The sequence below is a fragment of the Marmota marmota genome, unplaced genomic scaffold, assembly GCF_001458135.2.
Source record: "Marmota marmota marmota unplaced genomic scaffold, marMar, whole genome shotgun sequence".
Taxonomy (NCBI): Eukaryota; Metazoa; Chordata; class Mammalia; order Rodentia; family Sciuridae; genus Marmota; species Marmota marmota.
The window spans coordinates 14,380,156-14,402,188 of NW_026000082.1; the positions used below are offsets into that span (position 1 = coordinate 14,380,156).

At 48.2% G+C, this 22,033-nt stretch overlaps 1 protein-coding gene across 5 annotated transcripts in view; it reads left to right on the plus strand.

The window, feature by feature from the left end:
• The window catches only part of Ttc39a (tetratricopeptide repeat domain 39A), a 49,192-nt gene extending 27,405 nt beyond the window's left edge, over positions 1-21,787 (plus strand). For 3 of the 5 annotated variants that reach the window (XM_048815413.1, XM_048815415.1, XM_048815414.1), the window contains exons 3-18: positions 280-411; positions 1,251-1,327; positions 2,107-2,174; positions 3,710-3,774; positions 6,137-6,236; positions 6,945-7,010; positions 9,052-9,160; positions 9,649-9,716; positions 9,797-9,856; positions 10,704-10,865; positions 14,527-14,618; positions 16,365-16,485; positions 18,511-18,721; positions 19,029-19,143; positions 20,089-20,205; positions 20,706-21,787. In XM_048815413.1, coding sequence (XP_048671370.1) covers positions 280-411; positions 1,251-1,327; positions 2,107-2,174; positions 3,710-3,774; positions 6,137-6,236; positions 6,945-7,010; positions 9,052-9,160; positions 9,649-9,716; positions 9,797-9,856; positions 10,704-10,865; positions 14,527-14,618; positions 16,365-16,485; positions 18,511-18,721; positions 19,029-19,143; positions 20,089-20,205; positions 20,706-20,829 — 1,687 coding nt within the window. In that variant the 3' untranslated portion in view covers positions 20,830-21,787. The remainder of the gene's footprint in view (positions 1-279; positions 412-1,250; positions 1,328-2,106; positions 2,175-3,709; positions 3,775-6,136; positions 6,237-6,944; positions 7,011-9,051; positions 9,161-9,648; positions 9,717-9,796; positions 9,857-10,703; positions 10,866-14,526; positions 14,619-16,364; positions 16,486-18,510; positions 18,722-19,028; positions 19,144-20,088; positions 20,206-20,705) is intronic. The other 2 variants (XM_015485015.2, XM_048815416.1) reach the window with 1 other exon arrangement.
• Positions 21,788-22,033: the final 246 nt, after the last annotated feature.

Below are 22,033 nucleotides of genomic sequence, written 5' to 3' on the forward strand. Positions count from 1 at the left end.
AGGTCCACACTCCTCCAGGACCTTAGTCCTCAAGCTACGTTGTTGCTACCACCCCTCCCAGAGAGAGGAGGAACTGAGGCTCAAATTTGGAAGGTCATTTAGGACCCCTCAGCAGGATGAGGAAGAGCTGATCCGAGGTCTTCTGAGTGGCAGTGAAAGGGTCAGACAGTACCTGCTTCCCTCATGAAGAGCTGGAAGGGGATGGCAGGTGATTTGCACTTGTCCAGTCACATCTGGAGCTGGAGGAGGGGTGCCCTCAATGTCCCTTTTCTCTGGCAGAACCAAGGAGAGCATGTACCACTCGCTGACGTATGCCACCATCCTGGAGATGCAGGCCATGATGACGTTTGACCCCCAGGACATCCTGCTTGCCGGCAACATGATGAAGGAAGCACAGTTGCTGTGTCAGAGGTTGGGGCTATGGGGAGGCAGGGACTGGGGTTTGAGGTCCCCCTGTTTGCCATCCTGTCCTATCCTAGTGTCTAGAATGCCACTACTAGTGCTGTTGCTTTTGGCTAAGAGGTTTTGTCCTCAAGTGCTGAGAGCCGTCCCTGCCAGCACTGCAGTAAAGCTTTGTCATCTGCTCTAGTTACCAAGCCACTTTCAGGTACCAGTGCTGACTAGGAGAGAAATCTAGCTCTGTCACTTCATAAATCTGACCTTGGCAGGTCCCTCTCTGGACCTAACTTTCCTCATCTACAAAATGGGTGTGATAATATATGATGATGGGTAGTTCTGGAAACTGCATGAGGACATGGGTCACAGGACCTGGTGCATAACTGAATGTGTCCAATCCATATTTGCTGTATAAGTGGGCCAATAGACCCTGAGTGCCTGGGCCAGATGTGGTGACCTAGATTATCAAACTGGGGCAGTTTTGTTGCCTGTACCACCAGGCAGGGACACAGACCCAGAGAGTGATTCAGCATGATTCAGGGGGCTCATAGGGTTTTGAGTGTCTAGCCCACGAAGTGAGAAAGACTCCTGGAGAAGGTAATACCTCAGAAGGCCCTGGAGTGTGACCAGGTGCTGGTCAGGGCAGAGGGAAGCAGGACAGGGATTCAGCCAGAAGACAACAGCAGGACAAAGGGGTAGGAAAGTCCTGAATTTGGGGAATGTCAGGAGTTCAGTATCTGGAGAATCCTATACACCTTGGAATTTTCTGGAGCATAGCAAAGAGGGGCAAAGACCTAGGCTGGTCCTCTCTCTTATCCCCACCTAATAACTGGAGGCCTCTTTTTCCTTTTCAGGCATAGGAGAAAGTCTTCTGTGACAGACTCCTTCAGTAACCTGGTGCACCGCCCCACCATGGACCAATTCACAGAAGGTGTGGCATCTGTGCCCAGCCCAGATGGCCCAGCTCCAGACCTGAGGAGTGAGGGGAGGGGCAGTTCTTTTTCCAGTTACCATGGGGGCAGGGCCCTGGGCCTACATGTGGGGCATGGGTGTGTCAGGCCTGGGACCTTTTCAGGAATGGCCTCTGGTAAGGGTGTGAGGAGACCTGCCCACCCAACAGCATGCCTGGCTGAGAACCTGGACTGAGGAAAGGGAGACTCATGGGGACCAAAGGGTGCTTAGAATGGAGTGTCGATCAGGTGCACTGATGTACTTGCCTTAGTGACACCGTGTGCCCCAGAGGGGAAAGTGGTCTTAGGAATTGACACCCCAGGTTTAGACAGATGGCAGCAGCAGCAGAAGAGTTGATCTGGGCTGTTGTAGACCAGGTGGCATCTTTAGGCCATGACATTGGGTGACAGTAGCCAACCATAAGTTATTTTGGGGCTTTTCAGCACAGGGACAAATGATCTCACCCACCTGAGAGCACTGGTAGGTTTTAGTATCAAACAATGCATGCAGTGGTGCAGGGTGCAGCGGCATCTGCAGTGACACTTGGGGAAGGAGAATGGTCTGTGCCTATATTTGGGGTGTTAGGGCTGGGAGCCAGTCCAAAGACTAGGGAGAGAGATGTGAGCTAACTTTGGACAGGGTGACTGGGTAGAGGTAGGGGAGGTGCTGACACAGCCTCCCTTTGTTTTGGGAAAAGAGGGGGTTTGAGGATTGGCGCCCCCATCTCCTGGCTGCAGTATTTTGTTTTTTCCCCCACAGAGGAAATCCACGCTGAGGTCTGCTATGCAGAGTGCCTGCTGCAGAGAGCGGCGCTGACATTCCTGCAGGTAGGGACCTCTCCTTTTGCTGGGAGGCTGGAAATTTCAGATCAGTTACCATGTCCATGCCAGATGGGTACATAGCACCATGACCCTCCCCTTGTGGTCCAGGTGAGGCCTGAGGCTTAGAGCCCCAGCTCCTGGTCCTGGCCAGCCTCACTGTGGAGGGAATGTGCTCTTCCTCTCCCACCTAGCACAGGTGCTCCCAACCATTCCTGGGGTGTGGCTTCCACCTTTTCATTGCTGCTGCTCCTGTTTATAACCACATGGGGCAACAGGCATTGTCACAGAGCCCTGTCACAAAGCCCACTTTTTTTTTTGTTTTGTTTTGTTTTGTTTTAAAGAGAGAGAGAGAGAATTTTTTAATATTTATTTTTTAGTTTTCGGTGGACATAACATCTTTATTTTATTTTATGTGGTGCTGAGGATCAAACCCAGCGCCCCATACATGCCAGGCGAGCGTGTTACCACTTGAGCCACATCCCCAGCCCACAAAGCCCGTTTTACACTTGATTCATCCAGTCAACACTGGTAGCACCTACAGTGCACCAAGCTTTTGCACACAGCAAAGTATGTCCTTTCTCCATACGTCACACATGTCAGTTTGTTTTTATATATGTTTACATTGTTATTTAATCTTCAACTCAGAAGCCAGTGAAGAGGCAATTTAGAGGAGTCATTTTCTCAGGGTCACAGGATTAGCAAACGGCCTCCTTACCACCCCGTAGGATTCATGAGAACTATCACTGCATTATTTTATTAAAAAGCCTGGCTTATAGTTATAACATATTATCAGGATATTTGGAGGGAAGGGATACACATGGGTGCTGTTTGTTATTCTTAGCTCTTTTTTTTTTTTTTTAATTGTCTTTTGGGACCTTTGGTGATTAGAATTAAATTAATCCTAATCTTTGGTTTAGGACTCACTATAATAATTGCACCATGAAAGGCTTGTTTGTTTGTTTGTTTGTTTATACATACTGAGTAATGAACCCAGGGGTGCTTCACTACTTAGCCACATTCCCAGCCCTTTTTACTTTTTATTTTGAGACAGGGTCTCACTAAATTGCTGAGATTGGCCATAAACTTGTGATCATCCTGCTTTAGCTTCCAGAGTCTCTGGGATTACAGGCACGTACCATCACACTTGGATTATTTTATTTATTATATTACTACAAATAATAAACACCTTCAGCCCCCAAGAACAGCACTGGTGAAAACTCTTCTTGCCGTCTGGGATCCTGCCACCATCCTGGCTTCCCTCCACAGGGAAGCCACTATCTTCATTTTCCTTCATCCCCCACCTGTTGTTAAAAACAGTTTATCAGCTTCCTGTTCATTTCTGAACAGCACATTGTTATGCTTCAGTGTTTATGAACTTCCCAAGGGCTCAGGCTATGTGTTGCTTGCTTTCTTCACTTGTCCTCATGTGGCTGTATGATATTGTCTTGGATGAACATACCCCATTGTGTTTACCCACACTCCTGTTGGGTTGTTTTGGTTCTCAAGCCTGGGCTGGCTCTTAGCATCTCTCCCTTCTGCAGGATGAGAACATGGTGAGCTTCATCAAGGGGGGCATCAAAGTTCGAAACAGCTACCAGACCTACAAGTGAGTGGGGCTTGCCAGCAGGAGGGCTGGGAGGCCTGGGGCCGCGGCATCTACTACCCTGGGCTGCTTTGTAGGAGGCAGAGAGTATTGGCTGGGGGCTGGAAGTTTAGCGTGCTGAGCTCAGGCAGATTTCTGCACCCCCAGTGTCTCAGTGTTCTGAAATAATATCCCCCTGGTTTTCTGGCTGTATCTGTTCCTTTGATCTCCTGAGTGCCTTCTCTGTGGCTGAGCCTATGCTAGGGAAAAATTAGACCCAGATTTCACACAAATATCTTGGTCTAGTGGAGGCAGGGAGACAAACCCAAGAACAGTCATTCGAGGAACAGCAGAATTCATACATATCCATGAAGGCCATGATCCTTTCCCCATGAAGCTTTTCTCAACTCCTTTAGTAGTCAGATTGTACACACACACACACACACACACACACACCCCACCCTTGAGGGCCAGAATCATTTCCATGCTCTGTGGATCCCTGACTTTCAGCTGTGGGCCAGACATAGATTGTGTTTATGAATGAAAGAATGAAGGTACAATCAAGAGCACTTTTACCCAGTATGTCTCCACAGTTCTTTATCTATAATCCATCATCAAATAAAGCTCTGAAAACTCAGTATCCCCCTAAATTTTACATTAAAACTTATTTCCCATGAAAGTGTGAGACTACTTATCTTCACCTTTCCCATGTAGTGTGACTGTTTCCCTGCAGATAAGTGTTGCTCATCAGTGTGACAAGTGTGGCTGGGTTGGAGCACAGGATTCGTCCAAGGAGCCAGACAAGTGCTCTGGCCCCACAGCCTGCCTGTCAGCTGTCAGAATGATGTCTCCAAAACACACCTGGTTAGGTCACCTCTTGCCAACTCCTGAGGCTCCTTCTGCTCTGAGAAGACTCTTGGTCACTATCCAGCCATTCCTGGGAGCTCTTCCGTACCTTCCTTGCCAAATCCTCTCCTCTCCTCTGCCTCAGACATTGGGCCTTCCCCCAGTTCTTCAAATATGCCCAGCTGAGTCCTGCTTCAGGGCCTTTGGATATGATGTTTGATCAGAAACACTCTGTACCAGGCTAGCTCCAACTCACCCCTTAGATTTTCTGCTCAAATGTCACCTCCTAGCTAAAGACTTTCTGATTCCCAGATGAGATTGGGCCCAGGGCTTCCCCTCTGAGGTTCTCTTCACTCTTGCAGTGACTTGATGGAGCTGTCCCATAGAAGATGGGTGCTATGGGGCTGTGCTTGGTCGTTTTGTTCCCTACTGTCTTCTAGTGCCTGGAGCTGAGAAGCCTCAGTGGTGCTTGCCAATCAAAAGCTCATAAGACATTGATAGTCCAGGAAGGAAGCAGACACTTTTTATATATATATATATATTTCTTTTTTTAGAGAGAGAGAGAGAGAGAGAGAGAATTTTTCAATATTTATTTTTTAGTTTTCGGCGGATACAACATCTTTGTTTGTATGTGGTGCTGAGGATCGAACCCGGGCCTCACGCATGCCAGGCGAGCGCGCTACCGCTTGAGCCACATCCCCAGCCCCAAGCACTTTTTTAAAATACTGGGAATTGAACCCAAGGGTGCCAAGTGTGCTTTGTTGCTGAGCTATATCCCTTTTCTTTCTTTCTTCTCTTTCCTCTTCTTTCTTTCTTCTCTTTTCCTTTCTTTCTTTCTTTTTTTTTTTTTGAGACAGGGTCGCTAAATTATTGAGGCTGGCCTTGAACTTGCAATCCTCTTCCTCAGCCTCCCAAGTTGCTGGAATTACAGGCATGTGCCATCATACCTGGCAGCAGGCACATCCTGAGAACCTCTGGCTTAGCCTGGGCTAAGGGATCTTTAGTTGGTGACCAGGAAGAAAAGGTTGGATTCCAACCAAGCAAACTCTTGGAAGATTTCCTGAGGGAGGGGGGTTTCAAGTTAGCCAGTGATTCTCACCTGGTGGTAATTATGTCCCCTGCAGATGTTTGGCAATGTCCCACTAGGGAGAGGATGCTACTGACATCCAGAGGGTGGAGGCTGGAGATGTACTAAACAATGCAAGAGACAGCCCCAACAAAATTAGCTAGCCTACCTAAACTGTCAGATTGAGCAACTCTGTTCTAGTCAGAATGCACAGCATGAACACATGCCTGAAAGACAGGGGCGAGGCATGCTAAGGTCAGTGTGGCTGAAATTCAGGGTGAGGAATGTGTTGTCATGGTGAGAGATGGCTAGAAATTCTTTGAGTATCAGCTCTCTGGATCTCTAGAACTGTGCAAATCCACCACTATGGAGTTAGATCAGGCTAAAGTGTAGTTGACCTTGGGCCCAGCTGGAAGGGACCCCAGCTTCTGCCCCCAGCATGTGACTGAAACAGAGCTTTGCCTGTTTCCACAGGGAGTTGGACAACCTTGTCCAGTCCTCACAGTACTGCAAGGGATCTAGCCACAGGCACTTTGAAGGAGGAGTGAAGCTTGGTGTAGGAGCCTTCAACCTGGTGAGTGGGAGTCACCTCTCCCCATTTCCACAGTGTCTGGGTTCCAGATAAGTCTCCCCTGCATGTCTCTGCCATGTGTGGTCATTATTGAGTGCACCATGCTTGGCTATGTGCCAGGCACCAGGACCCAGAGATAAACCTCACATATCACCAACCTTCAGAGGCTCAGAGCTGGGGCGTGGGTGGACGGTGCTGGACTCGGCTCCAGAGACTCCATCTGTGCATCTGTGTGTCAAATTGGTGGCTCAAAATTTACCATGGGGGAAATCATTATAGCACTAGAACTTGAAAAATCAGTTATATCAGGGCTTTAATGACAGGGAAAGCAACAGGCCTGGAAATAGCTGGTGACCAGCAGAGGACAGAGAGCCTAGTCCTTTTCCAGGAGAGCTGGGGAAGTTTTTCTGGGAGACAGAATAAGCATCTGGCTGGATCTTGAAGGATCCACGGAGTTTGCAGATTGAGAAGGGTATTCCAGGCAGAGGGGACAGTGTGTGCTCAGACAGGGAGACTTGGAAGCACTGCTCTTAGGAGGTGTTGCTGCTCAGGTCCCTGCCACCTAGGACTAGGGACCTTTCCAAAGGCATGTGTGTCAGGGAAGTTAGGGCTCTGCTATCCAGAAGTCTACTCAAAGAGCAGGCCGTGGGGTGGGGTTCCCTGTCCACACTGGGGTGCCCTCATTGTACCCAGCTGTCTCTATTCCTGCAGACATTGTCCATGCTTCCCACTAGGATCCTGCGGCTCCTGGAGTTTGTGGGGTTTTCAGGAAATAAGGTAAACACTTGCCTTTTAGTGCCTTTGTCCTGCTCCTCCCCAGAACTGAAGCTGGGCTTGATAGGATGCAGCTGAGGACCTAGGTGCCAGTCCAGGCTCAGCCCCCCTCAGTGTGTGACCCTGGAGAAAGCCCAGATCTCTGAGTCTGCCTTCACTCCATTCTGGTCCTATGGGGCAGTTGATCCCTCCCTGGCCCCTCACATGGAGGAGAGGCTCTGGGGTGAGGGTGGGTGTGAAGGGCAGCCCTGAGGGACCTGGAGTTCTTTTCCCCTCTGATTCTTCCTCACTTCAAGGCTTTAAGCAAGTCCTTCCCTCCAGGACAATTTTCTGGTGCTCCCACCTCATCTGGGAGATACCCAAGGGAGCCATCCTGGGCTTCAGAACATGAGAAGGAACCAGAGAACTTGAGCACCCAGAAGCCTTACTGAGAGCAGGAACTTGAGTTACCTACCAGCCCCCATTGAGGGCTCTCTGGTGGAGGAGGCTGGTGGTGTGGAAGGAGCACTGGCTTGGAAGTCAGGAGCCTCATGGCCTTCCTGCGACCCTGAGCAAGTCCCTGCCTCCCCTGAGTTACCTCTCAGTGAAACAAGGGATCCCTACGGGCTGGATAAGAGTTGCTCAGAGGTGCACTGTCTCTGGCCCTTCCTGACATCTGCCCTGCCCGTGGATCTCCACGGTATTATTTATATATTACTTTTCTCAAAAGTCACTCAATTTTCACTTGAATTTATTTTAATGAAACCATATTACATGAAGTGTATATTATTTGGCTAGAACATTATTATAAAAAAGAACATTATTATAAAAAAATTACGAGGGCCACACAATCTTATGAAATAGTGACCCCCTAACTCAACCTCAGGCTGCTTCTCTTTGTGAGAGGGAATTTAGGGCAAGAGTTTGACACATGCCAGCATGGGTCTGGAGCTTTCTTCTAGATACTATCAGGACGGAGAGAGCCAAGGAGGGAGATTGTTACCTGAGGCTTGGTGATACTGAATGCCTGTCTTTGGGCCCTCGAAATTTGGGTTGTCAGCCAGGCACAGTGGTGCACAGCTGTAATCCAGCAACTTGGAAGTCTGAGGCAGGAGCATTGTAAGTTCGAGACCAACCTCAGCAATTTAGTGAGGCCCTAGGGACTTAACAAGACCTTGTCTCAAAATGAAAACAAAAGACAGGGCTGGGGATGTGGCTCAGTGGTTAAACGACCCTGGGTTCAATTCCTGGTACCAAAACAAAAAATAAAATAAAAAGAAAATAAAAAAGAAAAAGGATTTTTTTTTTTTTTTTTTGGTTACCATCTGTGGTCCATGACTGGAGGCTTCAAAGGTCCATCCTGTCAGTTTTGCTGATGGCAGGTAGGGTCTCAGGGTGCTGATGAAAGAAAGAGTATGAGAAAGGCCCAGGTAGGATAGGTAACCCTAACCTGCAGCATCCAGCCTAGGCTTTGTCCCAAAGGCAGGGTAGTCATAGAGAGTTTGAGGCAGGTCAGGTTTGTGTTTTAGGAAGGACACAGGAAGGACAATAATGCTGCAGACTACAGACTGAGGGGCAGGGACTACAGGAGGGTCTTGCCTTGCTTCTCCCCAAATTAGGCTCTGGAGGCTTCTCCCCCAGGAAGCCTTCCCAGGCACCCGGACTCGTGGCCCCACCTGTGCCCAGACCCTGTGGTTAGGATTTTCCTTTCACCACTCCTCCTCCCAACACGACCAAGCTGCTTGGCTCTCAGAGCCCACCACAAGGCTGACAGTAGATGCATACAGGGAGGAATGGGAAGGGACTATGGGAGAGGTGGGTGACACCCAAGACCCAGGCAACCCTTTATCCTGGCCTTAGCAGCCGTGTCCCCCACCCTGCCCCCAAGGTGGCTGAGGCACTGAGAACGCAACCCTTTGCTCAGAGTCACACAGCCTGGGGGCAGCTGCTGTGGCCTCCAGGTTTCCAAAACAAGCCTAGTGCTGTCTTGCCCCTGCTTCAGCAGTAGAGACTCCCAGGCCCCTGGCTCTCTCTGGGAACCTCAGTCTGTCCTCCTTTCCCCCAGGACTATGGGCTACTCCAGCTGGAGGAGGGCGCCTCAGGACACAGCTTTCGGGCTGTGCTCTGTGTCATGCTGCTGCTGTGCTACCACACCTTCCTTACCTTCGTGCTTGGTAGGAGCCCTATGTGGGGCCCCGGGTCTAGTGGTCTCCAAGGACCAGAGGTTGCAAACTATGTCCAGGCCTGTGGGAAAGGGGGTGGGTTACTGAAACCAGAAATAACAGAGCCACATTGACTATCCTGTGGCCTAGCCTGCTGGCCACTCAATTCCTTCCAGTGTAACCACATTCCAGCCACAGTTTCCTCATCTGCAAAATTGGCATGATTGTGCCTACCTTGCAGGGAGTGAAGATGCTGTTTCTGTGTTTCTGGACACAAACTTGGCAGATTTTGGCACCTGACTGTTGAGCTCTGTGATGTGCCAGGGTGATATCTGCATTATCTTATTTAATTCTTATGTTGCCTTGAGATAGGAAGAATTATCATCCCTATCTCAGAGAGTGGGAGGTAGAGGCCCTAGGAAGGCCCTGGTAGGCTGCTGGGAAGAATACCAGGAGCCTGTGAAGGTAATGTTTTATGCTCCCCTGGCTACCTCCTCCAGGTACTGGGAATGTCAACATCGAGGAGGCAGAGAAGCTGTTGAAGCCCTACCTGAATCGATACCCCAAGGTGAGCCCACATTCAGCCAAGCCTCCCCAAGCCCATGAGCACACCACGGACCCATACATACCTTATATATGTCATTGCAGGGCGCCATTTTCCTATTCTTTGCTGGGCGGATTGAAGCCATCAAAGGCAACATTGACGCAGTGAGTGTTGGGGGTCTCTTGGGGTCTCCCAGCCCAGCAGGAAGTCAGGCAAACAGAAGCATTCTTATTGGATAGAGCAGACTTGTAGTGGGGCCCCAAGAGAGGACCCACACAAGTGTAGGGTAGGAGATTCACTTCTAACTAACGCAGTCTGGGAAAATGAAGGAGGACATGGTATCTGTACTGTAGGATTTTTTTTCTTTCCATTTTTTTTAATGGTGTGTTAGAGTTGTACATAATGATTTGTTGTGCTGTATGATATTCTAGGTGAGGGGGATGCTTAAGGGAGGTGGAGAGTAGGAAAGGCCATTTGTTCAGAGCATGGTGAGGCTGGACCCTGGTGAGTAGAGTGGTATTGCCAGGGGCTGAGGGGAGCCAGGGAGAGTTAGAGATGGGAAGGGTCACAGTACTGGTAGAGACTCCAGCACTAAGTCAAGGCCCACAGCAGATTCTACAGTGTGGAGTGCTGGGGTTTCTAGCTGGCCCTGGTAGGACAAATATCTCAGGCACAGGTAATCTTATAGAGGCTACTGATAGACATTATTTTATCACTGTCATGTTAATTCCTTCCACTTCCTGTTATCCCCTCCAGTGTAGCTCTGTCCTACCTTTTCATTTTGTGACTGAAATCTAGAGTCCCAAAGAGGGGCAGTAATGGGCCCAAGGACATATAAGACTTAGGTGGGTAGAACCAGGACAGAAAGAAGATCTCCTGGCCCCACCCAAGCCTGGCACAGGGCTGGACCACCATGCACTGGAGGAGGTCAGGTCTGCTGTGGAGGTGGAGGTCTCAAAGGGTGCAGAGGGTGGGGCAGGACACACCAGGCTGACGCAGAGGTGTCCACAGGCCATCCGGCGGTTTGAGGAGTGCTGCGAAGCCCAGCAGCACTGGAAGCAGTTTCACCACATGTGCTACTGGGAGCTGATGTGGTGCTTCACCTACAAGGGCCAGTGGAAAATGTCCTATTTCTATGCCGACCTGCTCAGCAAGGAGAACTCCTGGTCCAAGGTGGGTTGACTTCCCGTGTCAGGGTACTGGGATGCTCAGGCTGACCCAGACTGGCCATGAGTCCCTAGACCAAAAGCTAACCCCCTGGCTGAACAGATGTGCCAGATGGAATCTAAACAGGACCATACCTTCTAGTGGGACCCAGAGTTTGAAGGTACTAATACCATGAGGAATAGAGAAGCTTGGTTTTTTGTTTTTTTTTTTCTGGTGCTAGGAATTGAACTCAGAGCTTTGCATATGCCAAGTTTGCATTCTGCCACTGAGCTACATTCCCAGAATTATGTCAGTCAAGATTTTTGGTCACAAGGAATAGAAACATGGCTCACATGTCTAGGCAAGTGCTGTCCAATAGAACTGCCTGGCTCTTTCCATTTCCTTCACATCACAACCAATGGAAAAGTTGCCATCTCCATTGAGCACACGGCAGACTCTGAGGCTGACTTTCCTGGCCCACTTAGCTGTTGGTGACAAACCCTGGATTTGAGTCTCTGAGACTCAGGGGCCTCTGCTCTTCCCTCACTGCTCTAGTCCTCCCAGGGAGGCTGGCTTGCCCTGAGACCACTCTGTTGTTGGGGGCTTTCTTGGGCCCAGCCCCTGTGTGCCCACCACACCCATGCCTCATCACCTCCCACTCCGAGTAGAACTAAGCCTCGGGAACCTTTTTGAACTAAAAGTGACTGTGGAAGCCTTCCTGTGCAGTGAGGTGGCAGGTGGGTTCACCCACTTGGGGGAGACGGGGCGTGGGGCATCTACACAGCTGCTTTGAGGAGCAGTAGGAGGGCCAAGTCTCCCAGGTGTCAGGACATCTCTGGCTGTGACAACCAGCTCAGTCCCCAGCTTACTGATTTTTTGGGGGGTCTGTAAGTCCCTATCTATCTATAATACTGTCAGGGGGTTTCCTATAGAAAATGGGGGTTGTAGCACCCTGAGTCCTGGGGCTTATCCATTCCTAATCTTTAGAATGTGGCCACCACAGTGTCAATCAATGTCCTACTCTAGGGATTTGGCCTGTGACCATTGTCATATGTGTCACCTCCTCTACTCAGATTTCTCTCTGCTTGGACCCTTCAAAGGCAACCCTGTGAAGATCTTTGAGTTTCTCCTGTGCTTAGCCTAGGGATTGAGATGGTCAGAAATTTGGTAGTGACATCTATGCACTTAGTAATATAAAGGGGGATGAGAGCAGCTCTGAGGCAGCCCAGAGGACTAGGAAGGCCTCAGGAAGAGGAGCTTTCTGAGCTGAGCCTCGGAGGAGGAGTTAGTGTGGTGGAGTGGAGGAAGTAAGAGGGACAGCAAGAGCAAAGGCTTGGGCCAAGAGGTTCTGTGTTATCAGGACGGGGGCATTGAGGGGTGTGGGGTGTGAGTGCAGGGACACTAGAGAGTCCTTCCTCCTCTGAGCCACTTGCTATAAGCTTTTTTTAAAAAAAGAAATTATTTTTTTTAGTTTTTTGGTGGACATAATATCTTTATTTTACTTTATGTGGTGCTGAGGATCGAACCCAGTGCCTTATGAATGCTAGACGAGCACTATACCACTGAGCCCAACCCCAGCCAATGATATGTAAGCTTCTTGAAGACAATTACTTTCTGCCTTGCACAGACCCTGTACTGTAATCCAGCAAGGTAAATGTTTGTGGAATCAAAGAGCAAACCGTCAGGTACCTTGGGGAGAAGGGACTCCCAACAGGGGAGGTGGCTGCTATGTTCTACAACATCCCTGGATAACTTGAATGTGTACAACTCTAGGTCACCAAATCCATTCTAGCTCCTGGTAGCATAGTGAGGGCGAGCTGTCTGGGGTGAGTAGAGAAGGCTCTTAGGAGAATGAGACCGACAGAGGAGAGTGGCATACTGGGCAGAGGAACAGTGCAGGCAAAGACCTGGGTGGGTAAGTAGTAATGGAGAAGAAATGGCAGCAGATAAGCCAGAAAAGGAGTTTGGGGCAGGTGGTGAAGGTCTCCAGTGACTTTTGGGGCTTTATGGTAACATCAGGGGTAAGGACAACCCTTGAATGCTAGTGGTTTACAGATTTGTGCATTCTGGGCACCCCCAAGTGCCAGGTCCTGTTCTAGGACAGGAATACAAGAGTGAATAAAGCAAAGACCCTGCTCAAGGCTAACATCCTAGTTGATGTATATACAACTACATATATAGATGTATAATACATCATTATGTTGATCCCCTTCTAATGTATGGGTAGTCAGGGATGCGTGTCAGGGAAGAAACTGGAATGTGTTGAAGGGGCAGGCTTTTCTGTTACTTCAGACAGAGGAGCCAGGAGCTGTAGTGCACGCCTGTAATTCTAGTGGCTCTGGAGGCTGAAGCAGGAGGATGGCGAGTTCAAAGCCAGCGTAAGCAACAGTGAGGCGCTAAGCAACTCAATGAGACCCTGTCTCTAAATAAAATACAAAATAGGGCTGGGGATGTGGCTAGTGGTTGAGTTGGCCCTGGGTTCAGTTCCTGATACTGATACCCACCCCCTCAAAAGAAAGGACCTTCAAACAGAGCGAGCTGTGGATGCAGTAGGCTGCAGATAAGGCCTGGTTGGAAAACAGGGAAACACACTATTCTGGGAATAGCTCAAGGCCTGTGGCAGGAGTGTGTGAGTGAGGGGAGATGGTAGGAGATGAAGTAGGAGAGTGGGGAAAACTGAATCTTATAGTCCATGGTGTGGGTAATGGCTTGCAGGGGAGTAGGAATGGGAGCAGGGAGCACAGGAGACCATGTGGACTAGGAGTACAGCCTGCAGCGGGGAGAGCGTGGGGGGGCTGGTGCGGTGACTGAGGGGTGTCTGTGGGAGCAGGGCCTGTGAGATTCAAGGCTGGACCGGAGGTAAAGTCGCTGGGAACTGGGCGGGGCAAAGGGACAGAGCTAGAGTGCGCTGGGGAACAGGTTTCCACAAGGGGGAACTTCCCATCAGCTTTTTGACGTTGTGAAGGGTTGACTGAGGCGCGGGCTCAGCGTGGCTGCCAGATGGAAGGCTGCTTTCTGCCTCCTCCAGAGATCAGACTCCAGGATGTCCTGCTCCTATTTCTTTCTTGGCTACTGGTAGGTGTTTTCCTTGGCATCAGCCCCAGGAGCCATGAGCTGTGGTTCAAGGATGGGCCACTTGAGGGCAGCACGCAGCTGGGCAGCACGGAGCCAGGCAGCACCCAACCGGGCGCCTCTCTCATAGACTTCCGGGGGAGGGCGTGCGCAGGCGCGCAGGGATCCAGTTCCGGACTCGGCTGCCACCGGTCTGTATGGCACAGTCCCACCCCCAGTGCTTTGTTTGGGCCACTCTTTGTTGGCTGGAAGGCCCCTTCTTGTGCCTCTGTGAATCTTCAATTCCTTGAATGACCTTCAAGAGTCCATTCCTCAGTCGCTGCATCCTAGAAGCCCTGATGCTCTCGCTGTCTTTGTCTCCATCCCAGCTACTAGTTGCTTGGTCCTTCTCTCCACTGCTTCAGGATGGAGGGGATGACTGCTTTGACATAAGATCCTCCAGGATTTAACTCCCAATTCAATTCCTAAAGTTACTTCAGCTTCCTCACTGTCACTTTCTCCCCAGGGGCTTCGGGAGAATGTTGAGCCACAGTGAGATCTGAATGAGGATTTTGTGCCATTCTGGAACAGTGACTGGCAGGAGGGTTACTCACATTTGTCTCTTGATGTCTCACAGGCCACCTACATCTACATGAAGGCCGCTTACCTTAGCATGTTTGGGAAGGAGGACTACAAGCCATTTGGGGATGATGAAGTGGAGCTATTTAGGTAGGTCCTGCCATCCCACTGTAGACAGACCAACCAGGCTCCTTTCATAGCTGATGAGGGTAGCAGAAAGGGGCCTGGTGAGGTGGCCATCTCCTCCAGCTCTGGGCTTCCTGTCCAGAGGTGTTCACAGCTTGTCATCTCCTGTCACCCACTATGACGCTGCTGCTGCTGCTGGTCAGAACCCTTTGAATGCCCAGGTTTCCTTTCATAAGTGGTTCTGTAGACTTCATCTACCACTCAGCCTCTTCCATCTGGTCAGTAAAACAGAGGTGGACACTGAGACCTACAGAGGGGCAGGTCCTCCTTCAGCTGAGTTAGCCTGATGCACTCCAGAAGCACAGTACAGAGCCCACCCCACAAATGAGGACCAAACCAACAAGGTTAAATCCAGCCTGTGCCTTTTTTTTTTTCCCCCTGTGGTACGAGGGATTGGACTTGAGAGTGCTCTACTACTGAGCTACATCCCCAGCCCTCTTTATTTTTGAGAACAGGATCTCACTAAGTTGCGCGGGCTGGCCTCAAACTTGCAATCCTCCTGCCTCAGGATCCTAAGCCTCCTGTCTCAGATTCCTAAGTGGCTGGGATTACAGGTGTGTGCCACCATGCCTAGCTCAGCCAGTGCCATTTCTTAGCAGTGTCACCTTGGACAGTTTCAGCATCATAAATCTTGCAGGGTTATTGTGTGACAACTAGATAATATATTTAAAGTGCCTGGCCTAGGACCTGGAACCTAGTGAGCAGTCTGCCAAGTGGTGCTGTTTTCATTCTTATCTGTACCACCTGTTTGCCTCCGTAGGCAAAAAGGTTGTTAAGGGAAAGCTCCTTTAGCTGTGGCAGGCTAAAGAAGGGAGTCTAGACTCTTCCTAGGGTCATGGTGAGGTTGGCTGAACCCATTTTGCAGACTTGGAAGTGGGTATAATATGAACTTCCTGGACTACTACTGTCACATACAGCATGTATCGCTTATGGAGTGCCTGCTACTATAGCAAACTCCATATCCCTGTCCCATAGAACTCTTCCAGAAGGCCTGTGAGGGTAGGTATCATTAATACTATAGAGATGAGAAAACTGAGGCTCAGAGAGGTTCCTTCCAGCATGCAAGGCATTTGGGGTGGCCTCACTCCTATGTCCAGCTGTTTCTGGAACCTAAATGTCTCAGGCCTGAGGTTGAGGTCATGGCCATACCAAGTGACCATGGCAGAAACTGGAGGGTAGGAGAGCTGGTGGGTGAAGATTCAGATATGGAGGTGTGCTTAGCTGCATACTGCATATTATTCTGCCCTTGGAAACACCTGAGGAGGCTAAAGCTCGAGAGACTGGAATTAATTAAGGCTTTGAGCAGTTTGGTCTAGGTAGGTCCTACCCTTTTACTGGATGTTGGTCTCCCCTGTGAAACTAGAATTAGATTTCCATTGGGTCCTCCCAGGAAATGGAGCCTGGGAGTAGAAGAGCAATATTAGGATAACACGGGGCAAGCCTAGTAGCATTTGGGTATATTTTTACCTTAACCAGCCACAAACCCTTTGACTAGCCAAAGGAAGTAGCCAGGTGATGAGATAGGGCCTATGAAATAAGACTATAGCCAAAGGCTATTTCAACCTGGAAGGCTCTTAGAGTCACTCTTTTCATACAGATGGAAAAACAGGTCCAGAGAGAGGGACCAAGTAGAGGCTGGGTAGCCTGGGGACCCTCAGTGCTTTCTTGCTTTTTCTCATTTCTTCCCCACCCTCCTTGTCTCTTTCTCAGAGCTGTGCCAGGCCTCAAGCTCAAGATTGCTGGGAAATCTCTACCCACAGAGAAGTTTGCCATCCGGAAGTCCAGGCGCTACCTCTCCCCGAACCCTATCTCATTGCCAATCCCTGCTCTGGTGGGTAGGAAGGTCTGGCTTGATCCTGCCCTTGGGTTTGGGATTGTGAAAATTAGATGAGAGCCACTGCCTGTGGGAAGTACATGAGGAAACTTTCTTGTCTCTGAGCCTGGAGAGGGTTTCACAGTTCACCTGGGATTGAGGGTAGGAACAGAGATGAACTGACCTGGCCCTGAACCTGAGAAAAGTGCTGGTCTTGGAGCATGGGGAGGAGATACTTCAGGGCAGAAAGAGCAGTTCTTAGGCCACAGCCTGGTCCCTAGGCAGAGGCATCAACCTGACTGTCCTCTGTTCCCAGACTATTCCAGTTCTGTCACATGATGATAATAATTGTTGCTCATGCTGGTGCCCCCTTCACTAAACTCATCTTTTTTGAGGGCTGGAGTCTCCAGCCCATGTCTTATTTAACTTTGAACAAAAAGATGAACTTACTTGTCCAGTTTGCTCAGCTAGTAAATTGGAGTCAGAATTTGAATTCAGCAGCATGGCTTCAGAACCTGTATTCTGAGCCACTGTTATAAAGCTAATTCAATGCCTGATTTGAGCTGGCATCAGATAAACTTCCCCTTAGCTAAAAATCATATTGTTATTCAACTAGTAAGGCAGTTAGAAAAGTAGGAACCCTGATTTAGAGACCCGAAGCCAGCTCCACTACTCACTAATGCATACCTTAGATAGAATTCCTCTTCAATATAAACCTGATAATATGTGTCTTGTCTATTTCCACAGTTAAACACTTTGTAACTTGAAAAGCTCAATATTTATAAAGAATTTTATTTAGAGCCTGAATATTTCTAAATGTTAAAAAATTTTACAATTAAAAATATATAGTAAAGCTGTTATTATCAAATGGAGGAAAGGATTATTGTAGGAAGGGCAGAAGATGCAACTTTACTGAAAAGTTAGGGCAGAATTTTCCCAAACTGTAATCTGCAAAACACTATTTATGCAGAAAATAGTTTCAGTGATTAAATACATTGGGAAAGTGAGCCTAAACAAAGTTGATACGTTGTAGACTTTCTTGGAGATTGTTTATGCTGATCTAAATGATAGGTTTCCCAGAAGAAGCTTAAAGATATGTATGATTTTTTTCCCCTTATTTGGGCACAAAACCCCCCTCTTTTTTAATGGGATATTGGCTAACTTGGGACAATAGAACAATTTGAGAAATACTGGTCTAAATTCAAATTCCCTTCCTAGAATATAATAACTGCAACAGTATCTTTCTAGAACTTTATACAAATTACATTCAAATACTTGGTTTGATCATTTAGGAAATGCTAATCTAAGCTAACAGTTACTTGAATGCAAATTTAATATCCTGAACTTTCTGGAAGTCAAGGCAAAACAACAACAACAACAAAATGGAATCAGGATATATTTTATAGTCTTCATGATAGTAATGCAATTCTAAAGGAAATGGAATGTGAGTTGCCATTATTGAGCTCATTGGGGAGGACAGGAGAAAAGATGACAGTATTAAATTCTATTATCCCAAAGTACTTGAATAAATTATGGCTCCTCCAACATAAGGAGTCCCTGCTGGATGGAAAAGAGGATTTCTTGTTGGCTAGGACATAGCCTGGTCTTTAGAAATGCCAAGTTTGGACAGAGGTTGGAAGAAGACATAACAGTACCCAGGGAAGCCATAGAAAAGTAGATGAAACATATTGGTAGTTATGAGCAGAATAGTGAGGATATTGAATCCTCTGCCCCACTGCCAGTGATAGGGCCTGTTGCATGTTAGGCAAGCGCTCTACCACTGAGCTGTTGTACCCCCTTCCCCAACATTGGGCCATCTTAAATTCCTGACTGGGGTTAAGGTGAGATCTCAATAATATGTGATGAAGTTCCCTCCATACCACTCTCAAGCCCACAACTTTACAGGCTGGGCTGAAACCTGGTTGAGAAATTAGAAGGGATTGTGAGATCCTCTGATCTGAGCTTTCATTTTATAGATGGAAAAACTAAGTCCCCATTTAGGGCAGAAATGTAGGACTGACTTGCCCTATCCCCTGCCCTCAGGAAATGATGTACATCTGGAATGGCTATGCTGTGATTGGGAAGCAGCCGGAACTCACAGATGGGATGCTTGAGATTATTACCAATGCTGAAGAGATGCTGGCAAAGGGCCCAGGTGACTACACTCAGGCCCTTGAACCTGCCAGGCTAGGGCAGGTCTTTACAGTTGAAGATTCCCTCAGCCAAAAATGCTTTTCCTCGCTTCTCTATTCTGGTAACTGTCCTTTTTTCTTTCTAGACTGACCTTAAATGTCAGCTCCTCCAAGTAGCTATCCTTTGTCCCCTTGTCAAGGCCTCTCCTCTAGGCTTCCACAGCCCCTGGGCTTCCTTCTTTCATGCCTGATTCTCTGTATTGTCAGTCTCAGTATCTTTTTTTCCTTCTCAGATGTGAACTCCCCTCCCCCTAGGACAGGGACTGTCTGATTCACTCTTATCCTGGGACCTACAGAGTAGGAGCTCCCCAAGTAATGAAGCAGAAATGACTAAGCCTATATCTTCTTCCCTTACACCCCTGTTCTCAGAGAATGAGTACTCAGCAGATGATCAGTGCTTGGTGAAACTGTTGAAAGGCCTGTGTCTGAAATACCTAGGCCGTATCGAGGAGGCTGAGGAGAATTTCAGGAGCATCTCTGCCAAGTAAGTACCTCTGGCTGCTCCTGCTGGGCCTAGGCCTCCTGGGAAGAATTTTGGGGGCCTCCTCCATCCTCATGTAGCTGATAGCAGCCAACCCCATTCACCCATGTGTACTACTGTCTACTGTGCTGGGTACAGAGAATTCAGACCTAGACCTCCAGGCTCACCAAATCATACAGCCATGTTTCCAGTGAACAGTGCCCTGGTAAAGTTTGTAATTCAGCAGCATGGGAAGCAACATGTTAGAGATGGATATCTATGGATAGCCCAGCCTAGGGCTATGCTGGAGGGAAGCAGAGGATGCCTGGAGGAGGGATCTAAACCTAACTGGAAATGCTAGAAAAGGCTTTCCAGTGCTGATTATTTAAATTGGGAAGTTTATCAGGCAGAGAAAGTAAGGGAGAAAGTAGGTACAGCCTGTGCAAATGCCTGGACACAGGATAAACACCTGAGATTGGGGTAACAGTGGTGAGATCCTTTGCTGCATAAGTGAAGCTATAGAGAGAAAAGGGTATAACATGAAATAAAGAAGGCTGCATGTTCTTTTGCATAAGGCTAAATTATCCTGTAGAGGAGAGCCAGGAAGGATACTGGACAAGGCAGATTTGTGTTTTAAAAGTATGACTCAGGGGCAGCATAGAACATGGGTCAGAGCCAGGAGACTTCCCAGTTTAATAAACCATTCAGCCTGGAGTATGCAGTTGGTATTGAGGCAGGGGATAGGCTAAGTATAGACAGGACACATAGATTGTCAGGAGCCTTAGGGTATAGAACTAGAAGGCTCCCCTGTGGACTCTAACCTTTCTAAGGTTAGGTAGTGGCAACTTTCCCAAATTGGAATGCAGGTCAGGAAATCCTCATATGAAGTTCTTGGGAAGCTACAGAGGAGGACCCGAAGGACACCTCAAGGGCAAAAATTTGTAAGCCATGCCTTCTTCTGTTCTGCAGTGAAAAGAAGATTAAATATGACCATTATTTGATCCCAAATGCCCTATTGGAACTGGCCCTGCTGTTTATGGAGCAAGGCAGAAATGAAGAGGCCATCAAACTCCTGGAGTCAGCCAAGTAAGGCTTGAGTCACCTCAAGGCAGGGGGAAAGGAGCAGGGGGAAAGGAGCCCTCAGGAAGCAGTGAGGGAGGCTTCTTGGGGAGGGCACACAGTCCAGAGGCCAATCATGTATCCCTGGGTACCCAGCTCTGCACTATCATAGGAAAACTACTTCCTCAACTTACAAACGAGTAATTGGAATCCCAGAGGAAGTGGGCTACCAAGGACTGGCGTGAGGACCCAGGTCTCCTGCCTTCTAGTCCAGGGATATATCTCCTGAAACCACCCCTTCATGTTTAGGGACCCAACAGGACCAAGAACTGTTCCAAAGGGCATGATACCAGGGTGAGGGGGCACACACCCTCTGGGTATTCCTTCCCTTGGCTAGGACTCCACACTCATATGGATGAGTCAGGGATTTGAGTCTCTAAAACATAACAGGGGAGAAGCTCAAATAGAAAAAAGAAAAAAGACCTCCCAGAGCAGCTTCATGTATCTAATTTTCTGCTCACTTCCAGGCAAAACTACAAGAATTATTCCATGGAGTCAAGGACGCATTTTCGAATCCAGGCAGCCACACTCCAAGCCAAGTCTTCCCTAGAGAATGGCACCAGATCCATAGTCTCATCATTGTCCTTGTAGCTTTGTATAGCATTCCTGGGCTGCAAGATGAACAGAGACAGCTGGACAGAGCTCCTGGAAACATTTCAAGATTCCCTCCCCCTACCCTGCCCTGCCTTTGGGGTCCACCGGTGCTCCAGTGGGATGGCACAGCAAGAGTATCCATGCAGAAGCAAAGCTGGCATTTTCACTAGTGTGGCCACAGGCCTTTGCCAAGGGCAGAGCAGATGGAGCCCTCTGCCTGCCCTATCACACATACGGGTACTTGTTTTTCACTGTGATGTTTAAAGAGAATGTATGAACAGTTTACATTTTCCTTAGAAATACAATGATGGGATTATAGTTGGCTTTAAAAACAAAAACCAACCACCTGTAAACCTTTGTTTTCACCCACACTGATGTGGCAGTAAATCTCTTTATAAGATGCCAAAGGCCAAACTGCTTTTTAAGCCTCAGCAAAGACCTTCCTTTCAGAGGACCTAAAGAATATCCAGAGGGTCTGTGACTGAATTTGAGGTTCCTGGAGGTAGGGCACAAATGTCACACACAGACACCTACTCTCATACTTCATATCCCCCCACTTATTAACTGTCCAACTTAAAAATCAAGCAGGTGTTGTTAGGGAGATGAAGTTTGAGCCCATCTGTAGAAAAATCAGTTTCCACCAGTAGGGAACAGGGATGCCAAGGCCCAGCAGAGGCACCTTGTAACCTTTGTGCGCCAAAACCAGGAACTTTGTGGGAAGTGAGGGAGGTGGTTTTCAGAAACCAGTCTGCATCCTTGCTATATGCCAAACTAAAACCACTGGGAATAATGAAATGAAAATATGTACTTCACTCCAAGGTATGTTTATTTACAGTCAGGTATGTTTATTTACATTCTATTTCTTAGAAATAGAATGATTATTCTTGGCCTGCTGTATTATGTTTTAGATTTTTCAGTGAAGAGATATTTAAGTAATAAAATTTATACACTTGAAGAGGTCATGCAACATCTATTTCAATAAAATACGTGTTGCTTGAATTCTTGGGCAGGGCAGAAAGTTTTGATTAGAAGCAACATGGCCCATGTCAACATTTTTTTAATAAGTTACCAACATTTAAAAAAAGAGAAGATTTTGCAAATGAATCTGGTTTCGGCCTCAACATTGAGCCTCAATTCCCACAAGAGGACAATCAGCTGGAGTTAAGTAGAGACTACTTTAAACACCACTTCTACCTTTCTG